Genomic DNA, 15,901 nt, shown 5'->3' on the forward strand with positions numbered 1-15,901 from the left:
ATATTTTATGATTCCAAATATATGACATTCTGGAAAATGCAAAACCATGGTGACAGTAAAAAGATAAGTGGTTTGTAGGGGTGGGGATGGCAAGGAGAGGTGAATGGTCAGAGCAGAATTTTTAGGGCAGTCACCATATTTGTATGATATTATAATGATGAATATATGTCATCATACATTTGTCCAAACCCACAGACTGTACAAGACCAAGAGTGAACCCTAAGGTAAACTACAGACTCTGGGTCATTATGGTATGTCAATGTATATTCATCCTTCATTAAGAATGCACCATTCTGATGAGTGATGCTGATAATGGGGGAGGCTATGCATGTGGGGAAGCAGGGGGCATATGGGAAATCTGTGCACCTCTCTTTCAATTTTGTTAACCATAAACCACTCTAAAAAAATAAAATATTTCAAAAACATTTGGGCAGCCCTGGTGGCTCAGTGGTTTAGCGCTGCCTTCAGCCCAGGGTGTGATCCTGGAGACCTGGGATCGAGTCCCGCATTGGGCTCCCTGCATGGAGCCTGTTTCTCCCTCTGCCTGTGTCTCTCTCTCTCTCTCTCTCTCTCTCTCTCTCTCTCTCTCTTTCTCTCTCTCTGATAAATAAATAAATAAAATCTTTAAAAAAATTAATACAGAAGCTCTGTTCTGAATGGCTTATTGAGAGATATCTACATAAAATGACTATCCCTAGAAGTACTGTAAAATAAGAAAACTTAATTTCTAAAGCTTCAAATGAGCTAGACCTCAAAAAAAATTCTTAGAGAATTCAAATTCCCATAATTAAGATAGATCTTTAGCACACTCATCTAAGTTTATCCCTTAGTTTAATAAATATAGCTGTTTTCGGGATCCCTGGGTGGCGCAGCGGTTTGGCGCCTGCCTTTGGCCCAGGGCGCGATCCTGGAGACCCGGGATCGAATCCCACATCAGGCTCCCGGTGCATGGAGCCTGCTTCTCCCTCTGCCTATGTCTCTGCCTCTCTCTCTCTCTGTGACTATCATAAATAAATAAAAATTAAAAAAAAAAAATATAGCTGTTTTCTCTGATCTATCATTGTTAAATATAATACAAGGATAGATTTATTCTACTCGGGTTTGTTTTTCCTAACATATGCAGGTATACTGAGCAAATAAGCTAACATGTTTAAGCTTATTTAAAAAATGTAAGTTTCTATTTGACTAAATTCAATCATTATTATGGTAAAACTTTTTTAAAGATTCTATTTATTTGGCAGTGAGAAAGTAAGCACACAAGCAGGGGAAGAGGCAGAGGGAGAGGAAGAGTGAGCTCCCCACTGAGCAAGGAGCCCAATGAGGGGCTTGATCCCAGAACCCCAAGATCCTGACCTGAGCTGAAGGCAGACACTTAACCAGTAGAACCACCCAAATGCCCTTACTGATAAATTTGATTCAACAGTAATTATATTTTGTTATATATCTGCTTAAACAGAATTTCCGAAATCTTTAGGTTACTAAAATATTAAACTGATATTAAATTGAGTTAATATATAATTATTGGAGACCCATGTAATATCTAAGAGAGAATACTAAATATTGATTACTAAGCATAATTTAAGTCTATGTGCTTATTTTTGTATGCTATAAAATGGTATGCCTTTGGGTTAGTTTAAGGAACATGCCCATTTTCTCCACTCTACAAAGATGTACATGGGATATGTAGGGCTTTAGAAAGTAGTAGTACTGTATTTTATAATATATATATATATATATATATATATATATATATACACACACACACCAAATAGTTTATAACTTATACATATTATATAAAGGGTATTCATGAGGTCAGATTGACTGCTAAAATGTATGTGCATGCCAGAAAGTTCTCATTTATCCATCCCTCAGAGTTCTTTTTCCATGAAACAGAAGTCAGTTATTTAGGTTAAAGGTTTTAATTAATGAGGGGGTAAGACTACACTGGGAACAACAGGATCAGATAAATATAACTCTGTATATTTTGTTTTCAAAGAACGGTTTTGAAAACTGTTTTCAAAGAACAGTTTTCAAAAACAGTTTTGTCCTAAAAACAGCAATTCTTGGACTTTTATTTTTAACCTCTATATTCTTGGAAGTTAATGAGGATGATGAAGAGCTACTATTTATTTATATAATAATATTACTGAATACTGAAAATTACTGTATTAGAAATTAAAACTCATAAATTTTTAACAGATATATGAATTCATTTGAGGACAGCAATCATGGATGCACTGCATGTTAAACAATATAAATTAAAAAAAAATAAACAATATAAATTTAAATGGTGATGGTGATGATAAAATTAGTTTGGTCTTGCAGATCTCAGATACGTTTTAAAGTGTCAGTCAGTGTGCTCTTAAATATGAAAGGGCACAGTGAAATAAAAATGTGACTTTTGTCTGTCTTATCTGATAATACATGACTGTGAAAAGCTATGAAAATTGTTAAAAATCACTCAACTTTAATGGGCTTGCTTCCTTGGATTATTGATTAATGCCTTTGCCTACAATGTTGTTCTTACCTGTGTACACAGCTGAAAATCTGTGTGTTAACAGAATAATTTCTTCACTTAATTCTGAGTTCACTATGTTTTTTACTCCTTAAGGGAGAAAAAAAAGTACAAAAGTTCATTTATGAAAGAACTATTCAATAGTATTCCTGGCCATATTAATTTTAAATATTTCATTGTCATTTTGATTAAACAAATAACTACATGTTGCTTCTTGGATCCCATCATAGTCAAACATTCAAATCTTCTAACAACTTTTCAAATTTTGACTTCCCAAACTCACTCTGAATATAGAAAAAAAATTAAAAACTTCCAGAGTATGTTTTTATAACCAAAACTATCTCAGAGATTTTCTAGAGGTTCCTTGAAAAGCACAGCGATATGTTCTCTTACCTTACAAAATGAGACACTAGAAAAAATTTTGCTTGCTTGATGTGTTATTATATTTAATAGTTGCATACAAAAAGCTAGAAAATGAGACAACATGCTTAGACTGCCCTAGGTTGAACAGGCATGTATATAAATTTTATGAATATGAATATTTAAAAAATCATATACTGTATAGAAAGTCCCAAGAGATATACCAATGCCCTTGCTGTCCATAATATGTTTTACCCTTCAGGAAAAAAAAAAAAAGATCAAATCTCTTATGAAATAGTTTTTAGGTTTTCCTATACTTATCAGATTCCTGGCAGTACTTTGCCCAATGATATTAGACAACAATAATGTAATACTGCCAGTTATAATTTCAGTTATTATTTAAAATGTTTACTTGTCCATAACCTTTACTTCTTTATTTTAATCTCTGGCACTTCTAGGCCAGCGTTTCTCAACTGGGTATGCACATCAGATACCCATGAGGTTTTACAAAAATACATTTCAGGCCCCTACTCCAGACATCTTTACTTGATATTCTCTTTACTTGATATTCTTGGTATATTCTTGTTATATTATGTCTCAGAATTATTGAATGCTGTATCTCAAAATTTTTCTTCAAATTTCCTCAAATTAATTCACCCACTTTTATAAATCAGATATAACTCCTTTGAAAAGTCTTACTCCTTGCTCTTTGAAACATTTTCTCTAAAACCTTTTTGAATGGATTTATAACATTTTTCATACAACAGAAACAACCAAATTTTCTTTTACCTATTTTATTTTTATTATAAACCCTCACCAGACCTCTACCATTTGCTTTTGGCGGTTTTTTTTGTTTGTTTGGTTTGGTTTGTATTTTTATCAAACTATAGATGACATACAACATTGTATTCATTTCAGGTATTCAACACAGTGAATCAACAATTTGATACATCATGCAAAGCTCACTGTGATTAGTGTAATTCCCATCTGTCACCATACAACATTATTACAATATTATTGTACCTGTACCTGTACTTTTTATTCCTGTGACTTATTTATCTTATAACTGAAAGTCTGTACCTCTTAATCCCCTTCACCTATTTTGCCCATCCTCCCCAGGATAACTTAACCATAACCATTAAGCATCTACATCTACAGGTAGTTTAGTCTTATTTCTGATGCTTGCCTGAAGCCTCTGCTGTAAGCTACAGGCCAGCGTTTTTGTTTTTAACAAAGTATGTCAGTCTCAAAGCCTCGCAAAAGGGTTGTATCAGGTATTTCAAACTTCTGACACTTCAAAGAATAGACTCTTAGGGACACCTTTGAACTGACATCACTTAGATAACTTTCAGGCCATTTCTGTAGACTGAGGCAGAACTTCTGAGACTCATTTTAGTCAAGAAACAAAGTTTCATGAGACCTTTAAGACAAAATCCAGCAAAACAATAATTAATTGTATCGTATTAAATAATGAGGGAAAAAATAAATAAATAATGAGGGAAATTTTATTGTTTGAAATATTATTGATGCCGTTTTAATTATCTATTTTCTAGACATATAAGAAAGTCTTTATTCATTTTACTACACTGTAACCTACAATTTAGTAAACTCTACTTCTATAAACTGAAATATTTTTAAGTTATATCTTATTCTCACTGATACTCTTCCTCCCTGCATTCAGAAACTCTTACTAAGCCCCTTCACTTTCATACCAATATTGTTTTTTGCATAAATTCAATAAATGTGTCTTTCATTATACCAGTATATAACTGGTGATTGCACAACCAAGGTCTTAAAGCGTCATTTTTGAGAAAGATACTTGTTTAATCAGCCATGCCAAGACACTTTTAAGGAACAAAGTAAGCTGTACTTATGGAGCCTACAATGTCATTCCCAGAAAAAGTGGCCTGATGCCTGGCTGACAGGGTCCAAACTTAAAGGTCTTGAAGAAGGTCCCATCCTCATAGACCAGGAACCTTAGCAAATTCTCTAAATCTTGGGAAGAAAAACCAAAGTTATAGGCAGTACATGTAAAATCTGGAAAAGATATTTGCTTGGACCTAATTTTCTACCTTTGGGATAGTAAATAACAGAGGCTTCTAAAAACTTAATCTTTTATTAGAAATTCCTTATGAAAATTTTTGGAAAAAAGTTAATTTTGTAGACATAGCAATTATTCTACATTGCATGGTTCTAGATATGTAAAGTAAATTCATGGAGGCTCGTAGCCTAAATTAACTCTCTTGTTGTACCCATGTAAAAAATCAGGCCAAATCTTTAGGGACGTGATTCATTCTGCTTTCTAGAGTGATCTTTCTTTGAAATTATTATGCTTGCAATAGGAAGAAGAAGACTATAGGAAATATTTGTAAAAGATTAAACTGAACAAAAAGATCACTGTTCTCATTGGAAAATAAGCAATTGCCTAATATACTCTTTTAGGGGCTCTGTGCCTATTTTACAACTCTTTAAATGGTAGATAAATGATAGCAATACAAATAATATTTGTCCACAGGCATGTCTTATAGAGGGATAACTGAATCCCCTCCTTCCTTACCCCTTACCCCATGTGGATAAAACCATAGAACTCTACATCTATTTGTAAATTTATTACAGCCTTCCTGATTTATCTATACAATTCTACTTTGAGCTCCTCTTTGAATAGGATGCAACATTTTACTTACACCCTCATCAACTAACGAGTTTTTAAAAACTTAAAAATAAAATGTTACATTTGTATTAGAGTCATAATTATATCTTCTTTTAAAAATTATTCTTTAATACTAGTCTCAGAACATTTGGTCTAATGGAGCAAATAAAACGTAAGGAAAATGATAGATCTAATAAATGGCATAATATGGGAAGCATAAAATGCCAAGAGAACTCCCAGGAGGTGCATTCTATCCAGACCTGCGACATAAAGAAAAAGGCTTCTTGGAGGAAATGACCTCTAAGCCAACACTAGAAAGACAGGCAAAAGGGAGTGCAAGTAGGAGATTAGCATTTCAGACAGAAAGACTCACATGTTCAAAGACAGAATATAAATAAATGGTACAGAAGAGAAAATAACGTTCACTAAAAAGTACAGGCCATTTCTTATACAGAGAAAGGACAGAGGCACAGAGACATAGGTGGCTAAAGATGAAAACAAAAGACTTGAAACAAGGAACTTGATCATGGTGAGAAGTTGACCCTCATCTTGAAGGTGTCAATCGGGAGTAGTGAGTTTAAATGAGTCTTCAGGACTACAGGCTCTGGAGTCAGTGTCTGGCTTGGAATAATGGCTCTATTACTTACTAATTGTGTGACTTTTGCCATGTAAATTAAGTACTTTGTAGGTCTGTTTATCTGTTAGATGGGAAATATAGTAGTCCTTTACTTCATAGAGGCATAATTAGGATTCAATAGTTAATACAGGCCAAGTACCTAGAAACTGCCTAACACACGGTAAGGTACCAATGACAGTAGTGACAGAAGTAACAGTATTTGGTTTTTAGAGAGAGATCATTCCATTGTCTTTTAGATCAGTCTAGCTACACTTGTGGAGAATAAATTAAATAGGCACAAAAACATAAAGAAGAATTAGGAAGATATGAATTAAGGAAAGGACCCCAGAAGTAAAGAGAAGTGGAGAGAGTTACAAGACATGAAAGAGGCACAAGCAATAGGATTTGATGACAGACTGCAAGGAGCAGTTGAATGAAGGAAAAAGAATAAAAAATAGAGTCCTTGGCTTGGGAAAGCAAGTGGGAGCATTCACTGAAATAAGACACACTAGAACAATTACTCCAGGTTACTCAGGTAATGTGGCAGGCACAGTAACACAAAAATGGGTCTGGAACACAAAAAGAGGAATGTCTCAAAATATCACAACAGACAAAACATTTCATTTTGTATTATGGAGAGAGTACATCAGAGAAATGGGAAAGGGCATCTGAGATATACGACATGGCCTAGAAGCGTGAAAGGCCTGGAGCCTGTGGAAAAATAGAAAAAGTACTGCAGGGCAGAAGGTAAATAAGAAGTATGACCTGGGGTCAGCTTTTCATAACCTTCTTTCCTATCCAAATGATCTTAATGATTTCTGATGTCTTGGCCATTACTAAAAGATTGTGGCTCCATGGTCCTATGACTTCCACTCATATTCATCCTGAGTTTAAGATTTTCAAAAAAATAACTAAAAAGTAATAAAGTTTCACCAGTTAAACAGCAAATATCCACTGTAGTCATCAACTAATGGCACAGGAATTTCAGAAAGTCAGAAAGCACACATCAGAAAAGAATTTTTACATATTAGTACCTGTGCTATTACATTATAAATCTTCCTGAAGGTCTATAAAACAAAATAAAAGTAAAATTCTCAAACTTGTTATTCACCTATAAAAATTATATTCTAGGGATCCCTGGGTGGCGCAGCAGTTTGGCGCCTGCCTTTGGCCCAGGGCACGATCCTGGAGACCCGGGATCGAATCCCACGTCGGGCTCCCAGTGTATGGAGCCTGCTTCTCCCTCTGCCTGTGTCTCTGCCTCTCTCTCTCTCTCTCTGTGACTATCATAAATAAATAAAAAAATTAAAATTAAAATTAAAAAAAAAATTATATTCTAGGGGCACGTGGGTGGCTCAGTCAGTTAAGCATCTGCCTTTGGCTCAGGTCATGATCCCAGGGTCCTGGGACAGAGCCCCGCATTGGGCTCCCTGCTCAGTGGGGAGTCTGTTCTTCCATCTGACTCTCCCGCCTCTCATCCTCTCTCTCTCTTTCTCTCAAATAAATAAAATCTTTTTTTAAAATGACATTCTACATAAAGCAGTTTTATCTATCCCTCACCATAAGTTAATAAACATTCATGGCCATGTGACATTTTAACAAAACTATTGGTTCACACTTACTGTTTTCTACATGCCAGGCATGACTTTCAGTGTTTTATAAGCTTCATATCATTTCGTTCTTATCATAATTCTTTCGGACCAGTAAAATCAGTCCCATTTTGCAAATGAGTAATTAAGAGAGATTCAGTCCCTGTCTAAAGCAACACTTCACACAATCTATAAATACAGAGCCAGTATTCAAACACATATGTGTTTCATTCCAGCATTTATTTTTTTAAAAGGTTTTATTTATTTATTCACGAGAGACACAGAGAGACAGAGACAGGCAGAGGCAGAGGGAGAAGCAGGCTCTATGTAGGGAGCCTAATGTGGGACTTGATCTCGGGACCCCAAGATCATGCCCTGGGCCAAAGGCAGATGCTTAACCGCTGAGCCACCCAGGCATCCCTGATTCCAGTATTTATAAGATTTTATTTCTTTTTTTCTTTTTAAAAAAAATTTTATTTTTTTATTTGAGAGAGAGCACAAGCCAGTGGAGAGACAGAGGGAGAAGAAGCAGCAGACTCCCCATTGAGCAGGGAGCCCGACACGGGGCTCCATCCCAGGATCCTGCAATCATTATCTGAGCCAAAGGCAGATGCTCAACCGAGCCACCAGGCACCCCTAAGATTTTATTTCTTTTTTTTTTTTTAAATATCATTTATTTATTTATTTATTTATTTATTTATTTATTTATGATAGTCACAGAGAGAGAGAGAGGCAGAGACACAGGCAGAGGGAGAAGCAGGCTCCATGCACCGGGAGCCCGACGCGGGATTCGATCCCGGGTCTCCAGGTTCGCGCCCTGGGCCTAAGGCAGGCGCCAAACCGCTGCGCCACCCAGGGATCCCTAAGATTTTATTTCTAAACTCACTCTAAAAGTGTATTTTTCTCACAAAGATTGCTCCTCTTACTGAAGAAACACAGACCAACCATGGCCCCAAAAGAGCATGGTATATACAAGCAGGGATGCTATAGAAACATGAACCATAAAAATGACAAGCAGAGAGTAAAGGGAAAATTAAGTATTCTGAGAAACAGCCTCAAGCCATAAGTATAAATGTGAACAACAGAGAACTAAGGGCAATGGAGAATTACCTTGATTACAACAAAAAGAAACAAAATTACTCATTTTATATAGAACCCCTGAACTCCTCACAAATGTACAAAGGGATACTGCCAGTATCAGTGGCACAGAGGGGAAGACTTGGTCTGCATTCATCTTCTCAGCCAAACATTTGCAAAACATAAATCTGACATCAACTCAGTCTGTTTAGCAATTCTTTAATTTGCTTACAGCTTTGTATTTCCTCAGGCTGTAAACACTTCTCCATTCTTCTCCAATCTCCAAAGTCCCATCTACCACTTACACAAAGATAATTCAACATTTCTCGGAGTGACAAAAATCAAATTCATCCTCTCGTCACTGTTCCTCTCGACCCCATACCCTGCAAAGCACCTCAACACCAACGTCTTTCCTCCTTCCTCCTTATACTCATCTTACTTTTCATTCCTAATGTAACCAACCCTTTCAGATCCTTTTGATGCCTACAGCTGAACTACTGTAATAGCCAACTAATTTCCATGTTCCTGGTTTCTCCCACAACCAATCCCTACAGAAATCTCTTCCCGACTAATATTCCTAACATACTTATTTTGCTATATTACATTCTCCTCAAGTTCTGAAGGACCAACTCTTCAGCAAGGACTTTAATGTTACCAAAACTCAGCTCTATTTACATTTACAGTTTCATTTCCTACTTTCCTATACAAAATTCTCTATTTACCTCCCCCCAAAATCAAATTACAGCTCCTGAAATGTGACTGTGAACTGTCCCACTAGTTCTACCAACTAAAGAAGGAAGACACACTTGAGGAGCATGTAATAAACCAACACCTATGATGAGCCAACAACTCTATGTAGTAGAACCAAAGGGTAATTAATCAATACTGTTCCTTTGGATTAAATAACACATTGATTTCAAATTATAAAAATAATGAGGGAAAAGAACTGTTATGATAAACTTGTTAAAAGAGCTAAAATAAAGTGAGTAGGATCTGAGACAGCATTCTAAGCAGAAAGAATACAGCTTAATTGCTAATAGCACATGCTTTTGAATTAGACAAACTTGCCTTCAAATCTTAGCTCTGTCTCTGATAAGCAGTGCGATCACAGGCAACTTTCTTAACCCTTACTTTGGGGAATGATACTACCTCCCAGCAGTACTCGGTGGGTTTGAAGATGAAATGAATTATGCACATAAAGCACATAATATAGCACCAGTACATGGTAACAGCTAAATAAAGAGCTTTTTATAATTATTTACTGAAGCAAGTCTCAGATCCAGTGAAAAGGCTGGTTAGCAAGAAATAGTCTACAACAGTAGTAAGTGGTAAGAAAGATGAGAAATATACAGCGTACTTGAATCATCTCTAGTATTCAGAATATTCACCAAAAAGCATATGGCAAAACCATTCTTCAAGGCCCGTGGCTAGATTCCCATAGAAAGTTTGGTTTCTTCAGACATAATAAGAAATATTTAGACAAAACGGTATCTAAAGTTCTTTTCAGTTCTAACCTTCTAAAGTGTATAAGTGTATAAGAATCCTAAAGTGTATAAGAATTGCTATGAACTAGAATTCTGGACACTCTTCACCATTTCCCAGTTAACTGCTTTTGCATTTTAATGGGTATGTAAGGGCTTATTAATGTTCCACTAACTTCACAAATTTGGGAAACAAAACATTTCAGCCCCAACTAAAAAATTCCTATCACCAGTTTATCAGTCACAAAGAGGGACAGCAATAGTTGGTCTCACTGAAAAATTTACTGTAGTTGAACTCAACAAGTATATGATTGCTCTTATGTGACCCAAAGTGAGGATTCTTCAGATCTCCTGGGATTTCTCCAGATGGTTTAAGGGGTAGAAAATAAAAGCAAAAAAAGACATGTCCTGGACAGGAGGCTTGTTCTTGGGTCAGTGGACAAGAATGGAGAATACCAGAAGAAAAATAGTATTGCAAAACACTAAAAATGAATCAGTAAGGCTCTCCCCTAACCACACATTACTTCAGAACAAACTCAGTTATGCATCATATATCCAAATCATGTATTCACTGTAGGGACTCCTTTTGCATACTTAAGATATTTATAAATCTATTCTTTCTCTAAAAAGCTCAAAACTAATTAAGAGTGCACACCTCTCCTTTCATGTGAAAAATAGTCAAGGACTGCATTAGATTGAATTAATATTTAACATGCTCATTTACTTTTTTTCAGCGTAACTTCTTAGCCTTACATGCAGAAAGTTATCCTTCCACATATCAAAATCACTTATTTGTATACTTGTTTCTGAATGAACTCCTTTAAATAAACATTCTTCTGTTTACTTATTTCTGAATGAACTGCTTTAAATAAATGGTCAGCTTTCATTTTTATAACTTATGAGAAGTTTAAGAATTGTATCTTTGAACTTAACTTATGGTTAAGTTTAATACTAATAAAATTTTTAATTTTAAGAGTGACAAGATTGTTTTACCATTGCTTTGCAGGCAAAAAAAAGTTCATCAGATTTCCATGAAAATTGAAATTTTGTCATATAATTCATTTCAAAATTATAAATCTGTAATTATAAAATTTTAAAGTGTTTTGTGTATATCATGTCAATATATAATTCATAATTTTGGTCATAATCATTACTTAAGGAACTATAGAAGACTATAATTTAAAATATAAATGGAATAAACTCATTCTGAAATCTCATTTTCTTTTAAGAAAGCTATAGATAAGAATTATATAAAATAAGGAAATATAGTCAACTCAATATATATGTAAGCGATTCAGACATCACTGTAACAAGGAGAGATCTAATCATTTATTCATCCTGCACACATGATGCTTTTTTCCTCACAGCTGGTCAAGAGAAAATACGTATAGCAATTCATGTATAGTAGTAGTTGCTGCAGTAACAGCAGCAATAATCATAGTACCCCCATTATAAATGTTTTTTAAAAGATTATGTAGTTCCAACCTGATCGCCAAAGTCCTCTGGGAATTTCCACAATACCACCGGATCTGTAAATAATTGACACATGGAATTAGAGGCAAAAGAGCACATTTACACCAACATTCTTGTTAAAACATTGTCAGAGTTACCTTTTAACTAATTTTTAAATTTCTCTTTAAACATTTACAGTTGATGAGGTTAAACATAAAGTATTTTGATCTTTTAAGCATTTTAATGACCTCTGGGAACAGGAACAAAAGTAGTAACTTGGTCAGATTATTAAAACTCATTATTTCTTTTCACAACTCACTTTTTTATTTACATACTTCACACTTTAAGATTCTGAAGTATGAATTTTCAGATTTAACTATAGTTAACATATTGGTCTTAATTTGAAAAGAAAAGCATAAAAAAAAAAAAAAAAAGAAAAGAAAAGCATAAATGTGAAAAATATGTAACAAATATACTATAGTTAGAAATTAGATCATAATATATCATCTTAAATCTCCATTTAAAATCCTAAATATTTATGAACACTGTAATAATGCTTGCTTTATATCAAAATTCATTTCTGATATCCTATATTTGCAACTCCAAAAAGCCTTTTATAAAATAACAGATATAAATTAGTATGTATAAGACATCAAGCTTACTTAAACTGATATTTGCAGGGTATTTTAAAAAAAAATTTCTAATATATCGTATCTAGTTATTCAGATATAAAAACCATTGTTGTTGCTGTTTTTTTCCCATTGTTGTTTTATAAATATTCCCACTGGTTTTTCATTTTCATCATTTCTCACAATATTTCTTTTCTTTTTAGTATATTAAAAATGTCCTTTTAATTAAATTAGCATTAATAAATATTTTGGTTGTGTGCTCACTTTTTAAATGTGTCAAAAACAAACTTCTGAATATCTGTAGAGATGTGCTTTAAAACGATAGTGTACAACAGACAATATTACTTCTGAAAAAGCCTCTGAATGCTCAAGACAATATAAATAACAAGTACCGCTGATACAACAGGATTTGAATTCCACTCCAGTAAAAAGGGTATACCAAAGATAGCACTTTATCTTCCCAGTCAGTAAACAATTACAGTTCTAATCCATTATTTCCTCTAATTCTATGCTGCTTTTATAAAAATACAGTCCAAGAATGCATAATTTCAAGTTTTAATTACAAAACTCAATAATAACCGAGAAACATTTTTAGCACAAGCAATCTCCTCTTGCTGTATTACTTAAATTCAAAAGAATTTTTTTCAATTATTTTAAATTAAAAAGAAAAGAAAGCATACTTTCTAAATTAACATTGTTACTTAGTAAGGAATAGAAGGTTTCTATATATGTCAATAAATTAAGAAATCATTTAAAACATAAAAATAATGCATTACAAATTCACAAAGGTAATATTAAATGATTATCTCTTCATATAAAACAAAATGTAAAAAAAAATAAAAAAATAAAAAAATAAAACAAAATGTACATTTCTAAAATGAATCACATGCATTACACTCACCTAAAAATACTCAAGATATGGAAGATTAAGGTGGATATATATATATATATATACACACTATATATATATATACACACACACACACACACGTGTAATGAGTGTGTTATGTTGGAAAATATGTAAGTGTAAGTCAGTTTTACCAAAATAGTAGTTATTAAGATTTGAATTGCATAAAAGTTATAAAATGGAATTTTCATGAAATATTATTTTGATAAGTTAATACACTAATAGCCATATAAGCAAATCAATTAAAAAGAAACGTAGAATAGTTATTATATGTTCTCATTCATTTGGGGAATATAAATAATAGTGAAAGGGAATAGAAGGGAAGGGAGAAGAAATGGGTAGGAAATATCAGAAAGGGAGACAGAACATAAAGACTCCTAACTGGGAAATGAACTAGGGGTGGTGGAAGGGGAGGAGGGCAGGGGGTGGGGGTCAATGGGTGATGGGCACAGAGGGGGGCACTTGATGGGATGAGCACTGGGTGTTATTCTGTATGTTGGCAAATTGAACACCAATAAAAAATAAATTTATTATTTAAAAAAATGGAATTTAAGAGTTACAATGTGAATATTTCAAACATCCCTTTTAAACAACCTCAATTTTATAGTTGCCATTTAAGAGAATGTTTGTGACAAGTCTCTTAAGCTTATGTCTTAAAACCAGAATGTTTACCTTGTACAGACAAGGCTATTGTTCACAGCATTTACTCAAGTGTATTTTGCTAACTTACTTTTCCTCATCCTCTATTATTCTGTGTTTTTCTTTTTTTTTTTTTTTAAAGATTTATTTATTCATGACAGACACAGAGAGAGAGGCAGAGACACAGGCAGAGGAAGAAGCAGGCTCCCCACAGGGAGCTCTATGCAGGACTGTATCCCAGATCCTGGGATCAGGCCCTGAGCTGAAGGCAGACAATCACTGAGCCACCCAAGTGTCCTGGTTTTTTTGTTTGTTTTGCTTTTTTCTCTATCGCCTATTTCACACAGAATGAACAAGTGAATTCATGAAAATTCATCTACTGATTTATTTAGTGAAAAATATCCTATTTCTTTTCATTAAATGAAATTTCCACCTCAGCACTCAAAAATTTATTATAATGGGAATCTATATTTGAAATTGATTAACTTAATTACTGCCTGTGTTGCTAGATTTACACTATATCTGACACATCTCTGTAGAAACTTTTCACAAAGGAAACTTTACCTCAAAGGAAAAATAATTTAAAACAAAACAAAACACCTGGTTCCCAAATGTAATTCCCTAAGGATTACTTTCTAGCTATCAGATCTGAGCTGGCAATGTTAGGTCAATTTTCTGCTTATTTTATGAGTGAAAGGATGAGAACCACTAGCAAAAATCACTGCTGCTGGTGAGGCCCAATGTACACTGTGCTTCTCTTCTTACCAATCTCTACCAGCAATTCAAGGGAGATTCCATATCTTAATTAAAAAAAAAAAAAAAAAACGTTTGCCACCAACTATCTAGAAAGCAAATAAATGTGAAAGGAAAAATATATGACTCGATTTGTACATAAATATAGCCAATCTCATTCTAATAAAAGATGTTACAGTATAGAAAGGAAAATATAAAAATTTTTATCAAATCAGTAAATTTGGAATAAGAATATTTTAAATATTATTTCTGCATCACCATCAGAAGTATTCCAAATTCATGACTAAGGCTTTTTTAAAATACAAGGTGAGATAAATTCAGCAATTTTTTTTTCCCTTTCCAATCAGGTCTTTCACATTTTCTGGCCCACCACTGGAAACAATAATTAAAATAACTTAAAATACTGGTGTGATTCAGCTACATTATTAAAAAAATGGAAAGCAAACTTTTAAATTTGCATAAATATTCACTGAATTCTGTGGAATTCACAGATGAATTTTTAAAACTATTTGTAAAACAAATGTTTTACAAATGTAAAACATTTGTAAAATTATAGTTCAGAGACTATGTACTTTTGAAAGTAGAATATATATTAGAAAGTAATATGATGGATTATAGCTTTCAGTGTTTGATTTACATACCTTGCAGAATCAGAATTTTATGAATGAGAAAACCAAGGCCAAAACAAAAAGTTTGTCTTAGTTATAAGGCTAGTCAATGTGAGAGACTAGAACTTTCTTAGTTGAGATCTAAAGAGCAGTTATTTTATATTATATTACTTTATTTTATTTTGACTTTGTTTATATGAGAAAGAGAAGCAGAGCAAGAGTGAGCAAGAGAACACGCACGAGTGGGGGGAGGAGCAGAGGGAGAGGGATAAGCAGACTTTCCTGCAGAGCACAGAGCCTGACTTGGGGATGGATTCCAGGACCCCAAAATCACAACCTGAGCCAAAATCAAGACTCTGACATTTAACTGATGGCACCACCCAGGCGCCCCAAAAGCAGCTATTTTAAATAATTTCCAGAATCAATACATTTCTCTGTCCCATTTAAATTCAATCTATTCCATTCAAAACTCTATGCAGTGATAAAGAAAGAGGAAAGGTCCCTGCACTCCAAAGCCCGATAGCACACATGGGAAAAGGCTCTCTATTTTTGTGCAAACTATTGTTTTAGGCTGGTTCAACACTCGTAAAGCAATCAATGTGATAGATCATATCAACAAGAGAAA

The 15,901-nt window shown here is 33.9% G+C and overlaps 1 protein-coding gene across 4 annotated transcripts in view; it reads right to left on the reverse strand.

Annotated features, from left to right (window-relative positions):
- DENND1B (DENN domain containing 1B) overlaps positions 1 to 15,901 on the reverse strand; it is a 259,630-nt gene that overhangs the window by 179,497 nt on the left and 64,232 nt on the right. For all 4 annotated transcript variants that reach the window (XM_041758344.1, XM_041758353.1, XM_041758364.1 and 1 more), the window contains exon 3: positions 11,774 to 11,817. In XM_041758344.1, the coding sequence (XP_041614278.1) occupies positions 11,774 to 11,817 (44 nt within the window). The remainder of the gene's footprint in view (positions 1 to 11,773; positions 11,818 to 15,901) is intronic.

The sequence above is a fragment of the Vulpes lagopus genome, chromosome 1, assembly GCF_018345385.1.
Source record: "Vulpes lagopus strain Blue_001 chromosome 1, ASM1834538v1, whole genome shotgun sequence".
NCBI lineage: Eukaryota > Metazoa > Chordata > Mammalia > Carnivora > Canidae > Vulpes > Vulpes lagopus.